Source organism: Strongylocentrotus purpuratus, unplaced genomic scaffold (assembly GCF_000002235.5).
Source record: "Strongylocentrotus purpuratus isolate Spur 01 unplaced genomic scaffold, Spur_5.0 spur5_scaffold_9, whole genome shotgun sequence".
Classification (NCBI taxonomy): domain Eukaryota; kingdom Metazoa; phylum Echinodermata; class Echinoidea; order Camarodonta; family Strongylocentrotidae; genus Strongylocentrotus; species Strongylocentrotus purpuratus.
Window position 1 is genome coordinate 31,948,323 of NW_022145615.1, and position 16,525 is coordinate 31,964,847.

The window sequence follows — 16,525 nt, forward strand, 5'->3', positions numbered from 1 at the left end:
GCCTATCGTGTTGCTTCAGATTAATGTTGCATCCTTTCCTCTCATTTGTTGATTTTTATCTTTTATTTAACTATTGTACATGTGTGTTTGTTTGAAGTGATAAGCAACTCTATTACATGAACAAATCATGACGGAGGCATATTACACTATCCTGCGGAAAATCCCTTTCAAAATAGAGAATCCTTGGCTGCACCCAAAGTCAATGTACTTTTAATGTAGCGAAATTCCTCACACCACTAAAGATCTATACTGCATGCTTAATAGGGCATGCAATACAAACTAAATCACCATTGGCATACATTTCCTCTATAAAAACATGTCTCACACCAGGCTGTTTTGTAACTTTTCTATTCATAACCTTTTTCTTTTATTTGTGATTACAATGGTTATGCCTGAATGAAGGCTACTCACAGGTGTTGAATTAAATTATTAGGGCAAATAAGAGATTAACTGCATGTATGTTACACCGTGATTCAACTGGTTTCTCTTTCACAACCCTAGATTTTAGCGTTAACTTCCTTTTCCTCATAATCAGTCATTTCCCCAAAAAAATTCTTTACTCCCAAATGCATGTTTTTTGTTTAAAAAAAAACTCTAATCAGTTTCCTCGCATCAACATATTTCTGAAGACTTAATCGTGTTTGGTCGATAGGGGTAAAATTTTGTTGCTGTACCTAAAATATTTGTAAAAAGAAAGGCTTGCTCACCTTCTTCAAATTCAAAATATATCCATGCAGTATTACATTGGATATCATAGAAGATTATTGGTAATAGGATGAAAAGTGAAGCAAAAAAGAACCATTGTTAAAAGCTTGTCTAACAAAACTACATTTTGGGAGCATGTTTACAAACTTGGTGAAACATTTGTCAAGGTATTAAAATGAAGAAATAAAAGAAGAAAGAAAGAATCCTTGTGTTCTATTTTGATATATGATCAAATGAATGGATAGGGAACAGAAAATTGATTGCTGTATTTTGTATCCAAAGCCACAATTATGGTAGCTTCCATTGTTTGAACAACTAATACATTAAACAAAACTAGCGAGTGGGTGTTAGTGTTGGTCTTTACCAAGGTAATTAGGTAACCTTTCTTTTGTACAAACCAGGATAAAATAAAAAATATCATGACCACAGATCAATAATGAGTGAAAATAACAACAATACATGAAATACCTGCATGATTATTAGTGACTTGCTCAAATATTTGATAAAGACCACAATAGCCTTCTCCTGAAGGGCAGCGATCATTTTAGTCTACTTGAACAGACTCTCGTTTGAAACCTATATAAAAACATATTGGTCCATTTTCTAATAATTCAGTAAAACTCGACCCTGGGTCTGAGATCACATTTAACAAGAGGAAACTTGAAGCTCAACTAACTTCCTTTGTAAAACCTGATTTTTAACAAAAGCCTAAATCCTGCATTGGGTTTATAATTTAATAGAATACAATCCATTAATGGCTTGGACCGAGCCTAAACCAGTGTAACAATGGTTTGTGTTAGGGAGAGTTAATGTACAGGATCTATGTGAGATTTAGTCTACAGTCTGGCTAGATCAGACCCAGCATTTTACATTGGTAATGACTGTCAAGGGTTTTTTAATGAAATCTAATGAGGACTTGTTTGTTTTAGGTCACAGCAATTTGATAACAACGAAATCAAATAAAACCAAAATGAGAGTAATAACAATCAAATCAATTCCAGTTTCATACAAATACATTTTGAAAATTGACGTTTAGCAGATTGGTTTCACAAGAGTTGGTAAATTACAGTCATTATAGTTTGCCTTTGATAAAGAACTATACAGGAATAGTTTTTATAATGTTAAAATTGAAAAAAGTATGATACAGAAGGGAAGGAGAGATAGTAGAGGAAGGGAAAATAGAGTGTGCGACAGAGAGAGAGAGAGATAGACAGACAGACAGTCAGACAGAGAGACAGAGAGACAGAGCAAAATAGAGGGAGAGAGAGAGACAGACAGATAGAAATAGAAAAGGTCATAACCACGATAAATGTATTGGGAAAACAACTTTACAATAGTACAATAGGAGTTGTTGAGAAAATTCCCCCATTTTCCCCCAATCTTATTTTGAGTTTGGTTAGCCCAACCCCTAATAGCTTGAATAGTAAAGCCTTTGTTATAAAACCACAATATGACTATGTTTGGATCCTAGGAACCAGTGGCACAACAGAAAGAGTAAAGAGGAAAATAAAAGGGAGATAAAAAAGTTAAAAACCACATCAGAATGATTCACACCTCATTCATAGTGAGGCAAGGGAGCAGGAAGCCAGTGGTAAACTATAACAATCCATAATGTAGCCGCCATTAATATTTGAAGAGATCAACCCTATTATGACAATTTCACTAAATTTTACTTCCTCATAGCCATAACCAATATTTTGTTTCTTCCCCAAAAGTATCCCTTTCAAAGCCATAGACTATTCATACCACCAAAATCTTAATAATTCAATTAATTCAGACTTTCTGCAGCCAACTACTCTTTAATGCATTTTCATTGTCATTTTTCCAAGACTTGTAATGAACGGTATGTTTAATAGTTATAACTTGTTTAAATAGCCAATTTAAATAGCCTAGATCTCTGGCCTTTAAGCTACAAGTATGACAGTGAAAAATGATTATGTAATTAGGGTATCAAGCAAAATTTAAATTTGTTTTTCTTGCAATTGATAATTCAAAAACATGTCTCAAGTTCGGGATCAGGGGATTCAATTTCTGTTTTTAATGAGACTTGTGTCAATATATGCATCCTGGTGATAAGGTTGCCTCCTTTGTCAAGTAAACAAACCAAAAGAAAGTCAGAGTTGGGAACTCCCCATATTTGCTTGAGATAAGCCCCCCCCCCCCCCCTCAGTATTTATGCAGTGATTGATTGCAAATTATTGACAAAGAGATGAACAAAGATCACGGATCTCATACAGATTTCAACAAATGCCTGTGATTTTACTACCAAACAAGCCCCCTTTATGAGTCCTACCTCACGTAGCCATTGTCCAAACATGACAATTGTACTAATAATCTGGGATTTTATCTTGGTCTCAAAGCTTCACGTCTATTTTTTCTTCCAAACTTCCTCGTGTGCGTGTTTGTCTGCTCATAAAAACACATTCCATGTTGACTAAAGGAGAATGTAAAGATATGATTCATAGAACATGAGTATCAATACTAGAAAAGATCAATATACTTATAAAATCCGTATATGGTTGGAATCAGAGTGCTAACACAACACCGGCGTATTTACACAATGAGAAACGAAAATAAGATGAAATCAGAGATATTCATCTTGGTGGGAATTCACAGCAGATAATAAAGCATTCATCAAAATTAAGAAGAGAAGGGGGATTCTGAATAAATTCCTCAGAGTAATACATGGCAGGAATTAATTCCTTGAAATGCTAGAGCACTGTAATGGCAGCTAGGCTAAAGTCGGGGTAATATTTAATTTGTATGCCTAAAAAGAGAATTGTCCAGATAGACAGCGCTATATAAATGCCTATTATTATTATTATCCGGTAGGTTCTAAAGTGACCCTATATGAAAAGAATAAGAATAACGGCTTACAGAGGGGCATTCACTCAACAGAAAATTGTTGAAATTAATGCCTTATTGTACATGTTTGTGCTCTACATGCTTACTACTGAGGATAATAGATTTCACAAACTTTGCTTAAAATGGTGCTCAAGATTTGGAAGGATGAATTACAAATCAAAATGAAGTAATTTCAGACTTTGTAGAAGGGCTGGAGGGAGGGGGAGGGGTGTGGCAAATGGACCATTTTTGTAATGTAATCAAGTGTAAAGCACGAACCTTTATTAAGTGCCTCATTACAAATTAATTAATTCACCTGCTACAAATAATTGTATTTCAATAGTCAGAATGCAAATTGTATATAATAATCATTGTTAGACAGGACAAACATTATGACTTGTTTTACCTTACAACACGTAATGTATGCAACTTGCATTCTGACTACTGGTATTGAAAATCTGAAAGGAGGCACTTAACAAACATTTGATTCATGACGAAAATGACCTATTGATCCCCACTAGCCAATACATGGGTTGAGAACCTAAGAGACTCATTAGAATTCCTGTCTGGTTTGTCTAATAAATATGCTGGACTTTGGGCTTTGAACAAGAATGAAGCATGCAAAGAAAAAAAATCTTAACTATCCAAACACAGACTCACATGATGGGAAAACACCAGTTTTTTTTGTGACTGTTTACTCTGTATTGCATTAGCATTCCTTGAATTCAGGCATGGACCTACTCATATTAGGTCCATGATGCAAGTATGGTGCTTCAGTTTTATCAAAGCATGTGACAAAATAATGATATGTGCTTTTTGATAATGAAATATTAAAAGAATGTATAAGCTTGTACACCAAGCATTACAAGATATGATCTTCCCTACTTGAAAAGATAAGATTGCATTTGCTGAACAGGACGGGAGAAGAAGTAGGAGACAAACTTGTGATAACTTCTATGATTTGTGTTTGAACGTCAACCTTATTAAAATATTGGCAGTTTCTTTTGTGATTTCCCTGTGATTGCCCTTGAGCGGTATGTTTGCTTCACACCTACATCTCAAACATTGGCTGGAGTCTAATCGTTATTGCAAAGACAAATAAATCTCTTCATCCTCCAAATTTTACCTCTTTTTTTTTAAATCGGAGTAATAATACGACAAAGCATGTAATTCCCCCTCCCCCCGCCAAACACAAAAAGAAGTTTAAAATGATAATAATCATAATAATAATAATAACCTAGGCTTCTATAGTGCATTTCATCTCCAGAGAAAATATAAATGTGCTTTACAAAACAAGGACAAGATTAATCATAATCAATCATTATAAACATCAATTACGGAGAAATGAAAGCAAAATTATGACAAAGAACGTTAATGTTAACAACATTTTGATGAAATACATAACGCAGTTTAAATTACATCAGAAAGCATTTTTGAACAAGTAAGATTTCAGTTGTGATTTAAAGAAAGTTAATTCTGTGATGGTTCGAAAGGTAGCGGGGAGAGAATTGCAAAGACGTGACATCGGACAATAGGGCTTGTTTTGGTATCGCTTGCATCACGAGCAGAGTGAATGCTCTAAGCAAGGATATTTACGTTACAAAACAACAAGTTATCATTTTTATCATGGGAGTCGATATTGGAGGTTAGTGGGTCTATATCCTCTTACTGTGATCATTAAACTCAAAAAATAGAAATGCAGACTATGCACTTGACGTGCCTCTATTTTAAGAACTAAGGAAGATGAAGAATAAGGTCTCGACGGCCACTTTGTTTCATAAGGGTGCTGTTTATTATTTTTATGACTAATATCATAACTAATTGAGCGGAAACTTGCTTTATAGCCGTAATTAGACTTTCTAATATCTAGGGCTCATAAGACACTTACGAAACTACAAACAAGATGCTTCATAGATACTTTCTTCCTGCTGGTGTAAATGTGGTCTTGAGATCACCTGATTACATTATCAAGTGGTCCCCGGTAGAATACAAGGGGCAGCTCTGTGTCCGTTGGCAAGTCATTTACCTACATCTGCCACGTTCTACCCAGGTGTAGCAGATGGCTACCTGGTTGGAAAAAATGCCTTGAAGGTTTGATGTTCTCGTACATGTATATCAGCCTAGCTCTAGCCTGGTACCAAGAAAAAAGTTTATTTAGATTAACCTGGAACTAAGAACTATACATTTCTACACCATTAATATCATTTTCTATCAATATTGTCATATCTAAGACAATGACGGGCAATGACGTAGGTTTTTATCTTTCCCTTTGAAAGGATAGTAAGAGTTGGTCTTTGATAGGCTAAAGAGGGTTTTATTCGTCGCCCTTTCTTCTCCTCTTACAAAAAAGTTTTAGAAATGATTGGTCTTTAAGGCAGACGAGGCTTTACTCATTGGTTACCATATTATTGTCTGATCTCTCTCTCTCTCTGTCTCTCTCTGAAGGCTCATGTCCCCATTTGATTGGCTGATCCCTCTCTCTGATAGCTCATGTTACCATGTGATTGGCTGATCTCTCTCTCTCTCTCTCTCTCTGATGGCTCATGTCCCCATTTCATTGGCTGATCTCTCTTTTTGATGGCTCATGTCCCCATTTGATTGGCTGATCTCTCTCTCTGATGGCTCATGTCCCCATTTGATTGGCTGATCTCTCTCTCTCTCTGATGGCTTATGTCCCCATTTGATTGGCTGATCTCTCTCTCTGATGGCTCATGTCCCCATTTGATTGGCTGATATCTCTCTTTGATGGCTCATGTCCCCATTTGATTGGCTGATCTCTCTTTTTGATGGCTCATGTCCCCATTTGATCGGCTGATATCTCTCTCTGATGACTCATGTCCCCATTTGATTGGCTGATATCTCTCTTTGATGGCCCATGTCCCCATTTGATTGGCTGATATCTCTCTTTGATGGCTCATGGCCCCATTTGATTGGCTGATCTCTCTTTCTGATGGCTCATGTCCCCATTTGATTGGCTGATCTCTCTCTCTCTGATGGCTCATGTCCCCATTTGATTGGCTGATCTCTCTATGTGATGGCTCATCTCCCCATTTGATTGGCTGATCTCTCTCTCTGATGGCTCATGTTCCCATTTGATTGGCTGATTTCTCTATCTGATGGCTCATGTCCCCATTTGATTGGCTGATCTCTCTCTCTGATGGCTTATGTCCCCATTTGATTGGCTGATCTCTCTCTCTGATGGCTCATGTCCCCATTTGATTGGCTGATCTCTCTCTCTCTGATGGCTCATGTCCCCATTTGATTGACCGATCTCTCTCGCTCTGTTGACTCATGTCCCCTCGTGATTGGCTGATCTCTCTCTATGAAGACTCATGTTACCATGTGATTGACTCATCTCTCTATCTGATGGCTCATGTCCCCGTTTGATTGGCTGATCTCTCTCTCTCTGATGGCTCATGTCCCCATTTGATTGGCCGATCCCTCTCTCTGATGGCTCATGTTACTATGTGATTGACTATCTTCGTTTCTGATGGCTCATGTCCCCATTTGACTGGCTAATCTCTCTCTCTGATGGCTCATATTACCATATGATTTGCTGATCTCTCTTTCTGACGGCTCTTATTACCATTTGATTGGCTGATCTCTCTCTATGACGGTTCATGTTACCATTTGATTGGCTAATGTTCTCTCTGATGGCTCATGTACCCATTTGATTGGCTAATCTTTCTCTCTCTGACGGCTCATGTTACCATTTGATGGGTTTGTCTTTGCACTTCTCATGCACATAGGTGGAAAACTTTCTAAGGAACTTGGGATACTCTCTTTTGTAGACTGTCCTGAGAACAGATCCTGGAACCCATCCACCTGGATTGGCTAGGGTGACAAAAAACAGGAGAGGGTAACAGATGTTAAGTCACTTCAAATTTTCAAAAGAAAAGAAGTCTTTAGGTACAATATAAAGATACTTTGTAATATGCCACTGAAAGTCATGTGTCTCTATGCAGTATAAGGCTTAACTGTGAGGCTATACTTATACTGTAAAATTGGGTTTGTGGGATTTTATTTCCTATTCATGTCATTAAGTGTGTTTGATGATAACTAAAAATCTAGATGAAAAATGGAGTAGAAAAAAAGTGATCAGTGACTTAAACTGTGTCTCAAAAAGGGTGAGTGGGTTAAGTCTCAATTGGTATCACGGTGATAGTCAAATACAAAACCTTTCATCATTCAATAAGAAACTGAAACACAAGATTTTCACTTTCATAACTATCTTGTGAACTTCCTTCACGCAATACAAGTACTTATCTAAATTTTCTTTCAAGAAATAAAAGTTTGAAAAGTTCACTTCCTCTTGAAAACTTGAAAAAGTTCATAATAAGATGCTTTCATACTTTCTTAAAAACATTATTTTCTCAAGAGTTTGGGCCTCTTTGAGAACAATGGAAAGCTAAATCGGTATAAGTGGATTTAATAATACAAAACTTCTAAAGAAATACATGTACACATACAGCCTGTACGTATATATATATATATATATATATATATATATATATATATATTAATTGATGAAGTTCTTGAATAGTTTTTGATTTTTTTTTATATAATATGCATTTTCCATACACTTCAATTTAAGCTGTCTCCAACTAGATATTCACCAGGTTAAAATAATGAGTAATAAGTTTTTAAAATATACACAAAACCATGACAACTTTCCCATACAAATTATGATAAAGAACAATAATTTCAATCACATAGCAGTCTTACAAATTGGACTATGGCTTCCAAGAGCTTTCGATCATTAATACACAATTTATTCACTTAACAAAGTCAATGGAACTGAAAAAGCCAAATTTTAAATGACGCCTGCTATGAAATAAATAATGTTAGAATGTTTTCATGCCATTATCAATAGGGAGGAAATGTGTAGAAGGATAAAATAATAATGATCACATTTTTAATAAAGTAGGATGTGAAGAAATATAATTTGTAATAATTTCTTACCATGAGCAACATAGAAGATCTTACAGACCAGGTTCTCTCTGGTTGCTTTCTCTATAGGTATATCAGGTGGGTCGAGGAACGTCTGACATAGCATGCTAACGTTGACCTTGGCTCGTATGCATTTGCTTGTCTGAAACACACAAACAGTAATAAAAGCTATATTAAAGCCCCACTGTACTACTTGTAGCTACTTGCTCCCTCTATATAGAAAACTTCCCCAATCGGTGCCTGTTGGTCCCCCACGATCCTCTTTTTCTTTTGTTAATTGAGAGCTGAGTTGATGAGACAGCCACCTGTCAGTGACCTTGCTGGGTGGTCTAATCCCTTCTGATCAAACTAGTACAGATGGCCTTTAAAGGGTATCCTGTGGAAATACTTCTATCCATCCCCGGGGATGCTCAAAGTGCCTTCAAAAGTACTAATATTACCCTGGCTTTAGCCCATAGCTGCCCAGCTACCATTGAAGGAATACATTCCTACTAGGTACCCATTTACTACACCAGGGTGGAAAGTGGCAATTGTAGATTAATATCTTGCTAAAAGGTATTAGTATTATTTAAAAAATATATATATATATAAAATTGAACAGTTGCTTATATGCATTGTTTCATGATAACTTCATAGGCCCAAATTCTCAAAGGAGTTTTAAATTTAACCCATGTTTTAAACCCACATTTACATAACTCATGGTCTAAAATTAGTGCAAAATAAGCGTGAAACAGTCAGATGTCCAATATTAAACGCTCGCTAGACAAGGTACGCTTATTTTGCGCTTATTTTTAAACCTTGGGTTATGTAAATTAGGTTTTAAACCATGGATTACGCTAAACCTCCTATGTAAATTCTGGCCATAGGGTCTGAGTATGCAGAATATGGCATCCATGAAGGTTTGATCAATTTGAGCAATAAGATCTGGATTTCTTTAAATCTAATTAATGATTGATGATATGGTTCACAAGTCATCTTCATGTTAGTTCCTCCTTTCCAAGGTTGAAGAATGTCAATGGTTTTAGCATAGTACTTTAGTCAACATAATTTGGAAGAAAGGATGTCTGAAAACAACTCATAAAAACTTTTCATGGATTGTCTATTTGGAGGAACATGAAAAACAAAAATCACAACAGCACCATATTATCTATCTAAACAGGCAAAAATTTATCCAGAGGCCACGCAGAAAGTGAATATGGTGCCCTGCTTACTGGCATCAATGCCCCTCACTAAATGACAAACCTTATTAAAGGCCACTGTAGCCCGACCCTATTGCTATCATACAATTTAAACATTTCATGCACCCCTGATTAGCCATATTGAAATCTTTTAGAAAAAGTGACAACACGAAAGGAATGTGTACAATGCACATTACCACTGTTTGCAAAATACTTCACAAACTAGTTTACAAAGGAAATATTGAAAAGTCAAATATTGGACGATTGCTCAGCTTGAAGAGAACTAACAGAATAACATACGAGATTTAAATTAAGAAATGATTTCAATGCCGTCCCGTCCTGGTACTACATGTATGTTTATAATCATTTTATTTCTTCAATGGGGGGGGGGGGGGGTGGCAAGGGGGAGGGAAATTAAGACTTTTTCTGTCCACACCCCAATATTGAAATCTAATATGCCAAGCTCCATAAACTATCATTCCTACTAAAAAAATCCATAGAGACTATTTAGTAACATGAGACTGTCCAACAAAGTTTTCTACAATAAAAGAAGTGAAAGAGTCTCTGACTTATATCTACATGTTCACGTAAGTATGTTTTCCGTCCATATTGAACAAAACCGAAACCAATATTTGTTAAGTATTGTATGAAATATATCAACCACTTCCTCTGGGAATACCAACCCTAGTATCTTACATGGTCTACAAGTCATTAAAGTTTGCAAGCACATTCAAATTTTTTACATATTGCTCCAACATTCAATTCTTAGATAGGGGGGCACAGAATTGTCTTTGTAAATCTTTAAATTGCATGATTTATAACCTACTTGCTTTCATCACACATCCAAATGATACACTAGAATGTTTGACATTAATAAATGATCTATTGAGCTTTGAGGGCTGTATTATGTTCCACGAATGTTAAAGTTTGTAAAACGGATTGTATTCTCCTTAGGGCTGTTTTTTTCCTCTTTCTAAACCACTTCAATTTAATTCAACCCTCTGATTTCGTGGTAAAGTACATTGCATGATATAGAGTTCTCTCATATTGTTGATGGGGTACATATATACCTTCTACTGCTTTAACAAGAACTAACAATGGTTATGAGCATTTCCTTGCTGAGTTTTTTGTATGATATTTGACTTTTTCATTAAAAAAGGAATTGTTATTTACTACAGCTAGCACTGACTATTAATTCTTTCGGTATCAGTACGATTATTCCCTGGTCATATAATGAGATTTTTCATTTTTTGATGAGCTAGATGGACAAGAGTTATATGTCGTACAGGAAACACTGCATGAAAGATATTAGAGAGAACTTACCGCTTTGGGATGTTCTGTGGAGAAGTTGATGACGAGCCAGGAGCCGACATCTTGTGTGTTTTGGATGCTGAGGTCTAGTTTGCGGAGGTGGGAGACGAAGCAGGTGTCGCGCTGGGTCGCTGGCCACACCCTCTTCATCAGCTGGTGAGAGATGACTGTATCCTGGGACAGTACCTCCAGTGTGTTGGTTATGTCTAATGTAGCTGAAAAGAAAAAAACATCCGTCTTTAATACAAGCAATATCTGGAAACAGTATCAGGGATTACGCTATTATTGCTAATCTTATTATTAATACTAAATTACACTCTTCCTCCTCTTCCTGTTTCTTCTTCTCCTTTCCTTCTCCTTCCCCTTCCCCTCCCCACCCCTCTCTCTCTCTCTCTCTCTCTCTAACTCTAACTCTCTTCTTCTTCTTCTTCTTCTCCTTCTCCTTCTCCTCCTTCCCCCCCCCCCCCTCCTCCCCCTCCTCCTCCTCCTCCTCCTCCTCCTCCCCTTTCTTCTTCTTATCCATCTTCTACTCCTTCTAACTATCTCTTCTTCCTCTTCTCCTTCTTTTCCTTCTTCATCTCATCATCGTTATCATAATCATTCAATGTGGAATGATGTTGGGTGAAGTACTTACTGTCCCATTCCATTCTGACATTGACATCCCAGAAGGTGAAACACATTTCTTGACTGGTCACGTTCCTGATGGTATGGGTAGCTTTCAGAGGGTCGCATACCACTCCATCTATCTCCTGCTCACTCTTATACACCTGTAGAGAGAGAGAGAGAGAGAGAGAGAGAGAGACATACAAAGACAGAGAGACAGAGAGAGAGAGAGACAGAGAGAGACAGACAAACAGGAAGAGAGAGAGAGAGAGGGGAGAGAAGCATAGGGAAACAGAGAGAGGGAGAGAGAGAGTGGGGGAGAGAGAGAGAGGGGGAGAGAGAGAGAGGGGGAGAGAGAGAGAGGGGGAGAGAGAGAGAGGGGGAGAGAGAGAGAGGGGGAGAGAGAGAGAGGGGGAGGGAGGGAGAGAGGGGAGGGGAGAGAAACATTGAGAAATAGAGAGGGAGAGAGAGAGGGAGAGAGGATAAGAGAGAGGGGATATACATTATAATAGCAAGATGGTCAATAAGATTTAATGCCAATGTGAAATACCGGAAATAATACAATTTTGTACTAAATTTTGTATGCTTTTTTATCATCATTATTTTAATACCTTAATGATTCATTGAAAACCTACATAAATAAAAGAGTCAAGAAAGGAGAATTAAAAATAACATAACACTGCTACTACTTACTATTTATTTATAGAAATGAGTAGAGAGAATCAATGTTTATAAAATGCCATGGTATAGCTGTCTCAGAAATAGTATATAAAACACTTATAACTAGAATAAATCATGGAAATATGTCAGGATTAAAAAAAAAAATTATGTAATATGTCTCAACTCATAGCAGATGACAGTGTTTTAAAGGTTGAATAAAATCACCTTCAATTTCTTCCTAAGATTGACACCAATAATTGTTATTCCCACTCCCACATGGTTTAAAACAAATTAAAATGTATACAAACTGAACCAATATGAATGAAAATGACAAAACGCTATCAAATAATTGCCCATTTGTACACAATATAAATATAATTTCACACCACATTGCCAATTTAGAGTTTGTAATTATTATGTACAATTAAAATATTATTCTTATTCATGAAAGGCCCAACATACTGCATTAGTAATGAGCCCAAAATTGTCCGTGATTTTTGCCTTTTGCTGCTCATCTAATGTGTTTAAATTTATTCCTAGAATTATTGATTAAAAGATTTATAAAAAAAAACTTTTATTAAAAGGTGACATTGAAGTGCTTGGGGTTAAATGATACAGTAGTCACTAACTTTTTTCTTTCGTTCTTTTATGAATTACAATTTACATGACTTTATTTGGGGTTAATTAAGAAGAGAATATTGTATTTACCAATAATGTTTAACAAATTGGAATTTTATAGTTCGAATAAGTTTCTGAAATATCACAATATCAAGAATGCAGAAAAGATGGAGGGTAGACAAACATTTGAGGGAAACAAAATTACCTCTGGCACCAATGTGTCATGGCTGACAAATTAAAAAAGAGAGCAATATATTGTGAAGAGGAAGACTAATTCTCTTAAGAGATTCATGGTTGCAAATTATACTTTTCAAAGGAAAAAAAGAATTACAAAGTTTTGTAATGGAAGATGTGGATTGGTTATTAGGTACCCTATCAATACTAAAAAGTGAAACAAATTGAATATCTTCTTACGATCATTAACCCGTACGTGACATGAATAAAGTGCTTCACTTCCTACATGTAGTTTCATACAAAATATTTGAAGAAAAAAAAAACCCTCTTGAATGTGGAGTAACCGTAATATGAAGACTTGTTTACGCTTTCGATTAGTTTATATAAACCAAGGTTGTTCAAACCAAAGTCAATTGCTCAATGGATAAAACGGCATACATGTATTACTGATAAAGGTAACACACAATATTGTTGGGGGTCAAGGATTTGACACAGATCTTGACTGAATATCTTTCATGTATAAATGGGTGTGTGTAGGGAGGGGGGGGGGGGCTGTTGATATCCACCTCTTCATGTAGTTCATACTAAATGTACCATGTCTGCACTGAAACGATAAGTCAAGATGTGCTCAATTCTAAACATGAACAAAATGAACCACAGCAGTAAATTGTTGCCACTTGCCAAAGATTCTTGCTCCAATAATGGCAATTGTTAACAATATGGAAAATTGTAACTATTATTTTAAGGAACTTTCAAGGTTTTGCAGCAGCTATCCGGTACAAAAGAAAAGGTTTAATTTTTAAAAAGGGGGGCACTCTAATACATGGGTTTCAGCTCCAACTTGAAATCAGTCGGAAACATTACAAGCCAATAAATACTCCTTTGCATGGGGGCAACATTGGGTAAGTGCATCTACCTCAGTTCTACGTTCAAAGCTAAGGGCTGATTTTCACACACACAGTGCCTTCTTTGTAAAACCGGAGACTATAAAACCCGACCCCCAAAAAGATCACCTCAAACAATTAAAAATTCCAGAATATAGAATGTGTCAGACAAAAAATATGACAATGATGATGAAGAAAAGAGTCATGGAAGCGTGCTCTGAGAGATATGACCCTGTTTTTTTATTAGGAGTCGTTCTTTTATCTGTGTCTTCTCTTTCTATGGACTGTGGGAATGACGGTTCCCATAACTAGACACACACTGCTGGGTCAAGGCAACTTGTCTTTATTTTCGTTTCGAAAGTCAGTTGGTTTTAAAAATAAGAACACAAATGTTTGGCGAGGAACTTACAAGGCTGGTTCTGTGTTAACGTTTAATTGAATTGGAGTTCATGTACATGTAACTCCTCATTTTGTAATAACCTTTTTTTGGTGGGTTTTCTTTTGAGAGAGAGAAAAATGTAATATTGTCTGCTGAGAGTGAAAAGGGATCTAACAGCATTTTATGCAGAATTAAAGGAACATCCAACCGTAATAGACAACTACTCTAAAGGATAGCACACGATTCAGAGAAGCAGACTAGTGAAATATCTCAGGGATTTGTATTTTAAAAAGAGAGAAAAAACAACAACAAACAAACAAACAAACAATTGACTGAAATATGACAAAAAATGAGAATGTTACACATTTTTAAAAGTTGTAATCACTATATGTATGGGCACTTCAAATTGGCTGATTTGTCACAGAGACATAGTGCCGGACAACTTTCCCATTTCTTTCACCACACACAGAAATTAAAATATCATTTTTTTCAAAATATATGACTCTTGGGTCTTCTTTATTTAGAGGAACTATACTTGTATGCTATCCATAAGATATTTAAAGTAGTGCCCATACAGGAGAAGGCACTTGGGAGAAAACAGAGATATGTTACAAGTACACAACAAATGGGTTGTGCGAGATGTCCATGACTATATACACAATCCACTGACCAAATTGCCGATATGAGATCCGCATGATTGGTGATCTCATATTTCAAATATTCATAATAATTCATATTATTGGTCAGGTTTATTTAAAACTTTCGCCATTCTGTATCTCTTATTTTTCTGCCTTCATACAAATGGGGGTGGGGCATGCGTAGGTTCGAGTAGGTACATGTATTAAGAATGTATTGAGATGGTATGTGTATATGGACATTGATGCTCTTTAATGAAATCCCCCATGTATATGTTAAGGCTTCTGTATGATATTTTAAGGTTTTGTCTTGTGTTTTCTAGTTGTATATATTGTTTTTGTTTTCTTTCTCATATTTACTGTTTAAAGGTATAGTTTTGTTAGTATTTAAAAGTCTGGCCTACTATATATTTATTGCATTAACCATTTTTTTAAATATCTTTCTCATCGCGCCATGTCAAATTAATGACTATCTTCTTCATCATATTTTGTATGGAACCATTTCTTTACAAGCTTTGATTTTTATTAGGTTTCGTCATATTTCATTATCAAATAAATGTATTTGTCTTAGAAACATGTAAAAGCTGTTAAATAACTTGATCGATATAAACTAAATTTGCAACATGTTTCTAATTATCTTTTGTGTGATTATAATGACAAAGAATTGTTTTATATTTTAATATTTGTATCATGTAAAATATGGTAAAAAATGTACTGAAACTAAAACTGAATAAATAAATCCATCACATGAGTTGATTGCCCTTGTAATACACTTCAGGAATAATTATGTAAAACGTGGAGCACCTGTCTCTCTTAGCAGTAAGATACACATGACATGATAACTATAATAAAATATCATCTGAGCAATATCAATAAATGTCAGATAATACTGATATTGAAGGTCATGACTGAATTTTTCTTCTAATCTAACTACATGCATTCTCACGTACTCGGACTTTGTACATCTTGAACATGTATACCTACTCGTTTTGACATAAAACAAGATGGGTCATTGATTACTGCATATTACTAATCATAAATACAGTATTAATGGTCTGTGAATTCCTGCATAAGGTAAAGTAAACAATTTGTTTGGCCCCAAATCTATTAAACACTGTATTCTTAACATGTTACTATGTTTTATGTCAATAATAAACTTTTACATGTCTGCACAAGTCTCAATTAGGGTTTTCCTCCTTCAATTTACTCTTTTAGAACTGATGATTTTTCACATTTACTAATTGATTCTACAAAAAACACCCTATACAAAATTGTTTACAACTGGTGGACTTTGCTTTAAAAGCATGAGATGTCAGAAATATTTCCCTATCATCTTTGAATTTCAGTTCACACATCATTTGTATTGTATATCACTCCTATCCTTCTAAATACAACTCAAACCCATTTAGCTTTCAGCAGACTTCACCCATGATGTGATCAATTCAATTTTATAATTATGTCAATAACAATTATGAACTTCATTTGAAACCTAGATTTAAAGTTCTGATCTCAAAAGGCAAAGTGACATCATTGATTGACAATGCAGAAGCTGAACAATCAATGGCATCCTAAGGAGGAAGTTGA

At 35.6% G+C, this 16,525-nt stretch overlaps 1 protein-coding gene across 1 annotated transcript in view; it reads right to left on the minus strand.

Moving 5' to 3' along the window:
* Nucleotides 1-4,336: 4,336 nt before the first annotated feature.
* The window catches only part of LOC764939 (collagen type IV alpha-3-binding protein), a 50,491-nt gene continuing 38,302 nt past the window's right edge, over nt 4,337-16,525 (minus strand). Inside the window, exons 9-12 of the mRNA XM_030976275.1 lie at nt 11,623-11,755; nt 11,001-11,203; nt 8,512-8,641; nt 4,337-7,383 (exon numbers count right to left, since the gene is read on the minus strand). Coding sequence (XP_030832135.1) covers nt 7,256-7,383; nt 8,512-8,641; nt 11,001-11,203; nt 11,623-11,755 — 594 coding nt within the window. The 3' untranslated portion in view covers nt 4,337-7,255. The remainder of the gene's footprint in view (nt 7,384-8,511; nt 8,642-11,000; nt 11,204-11,622; nt 11,756-16,525) is intronic.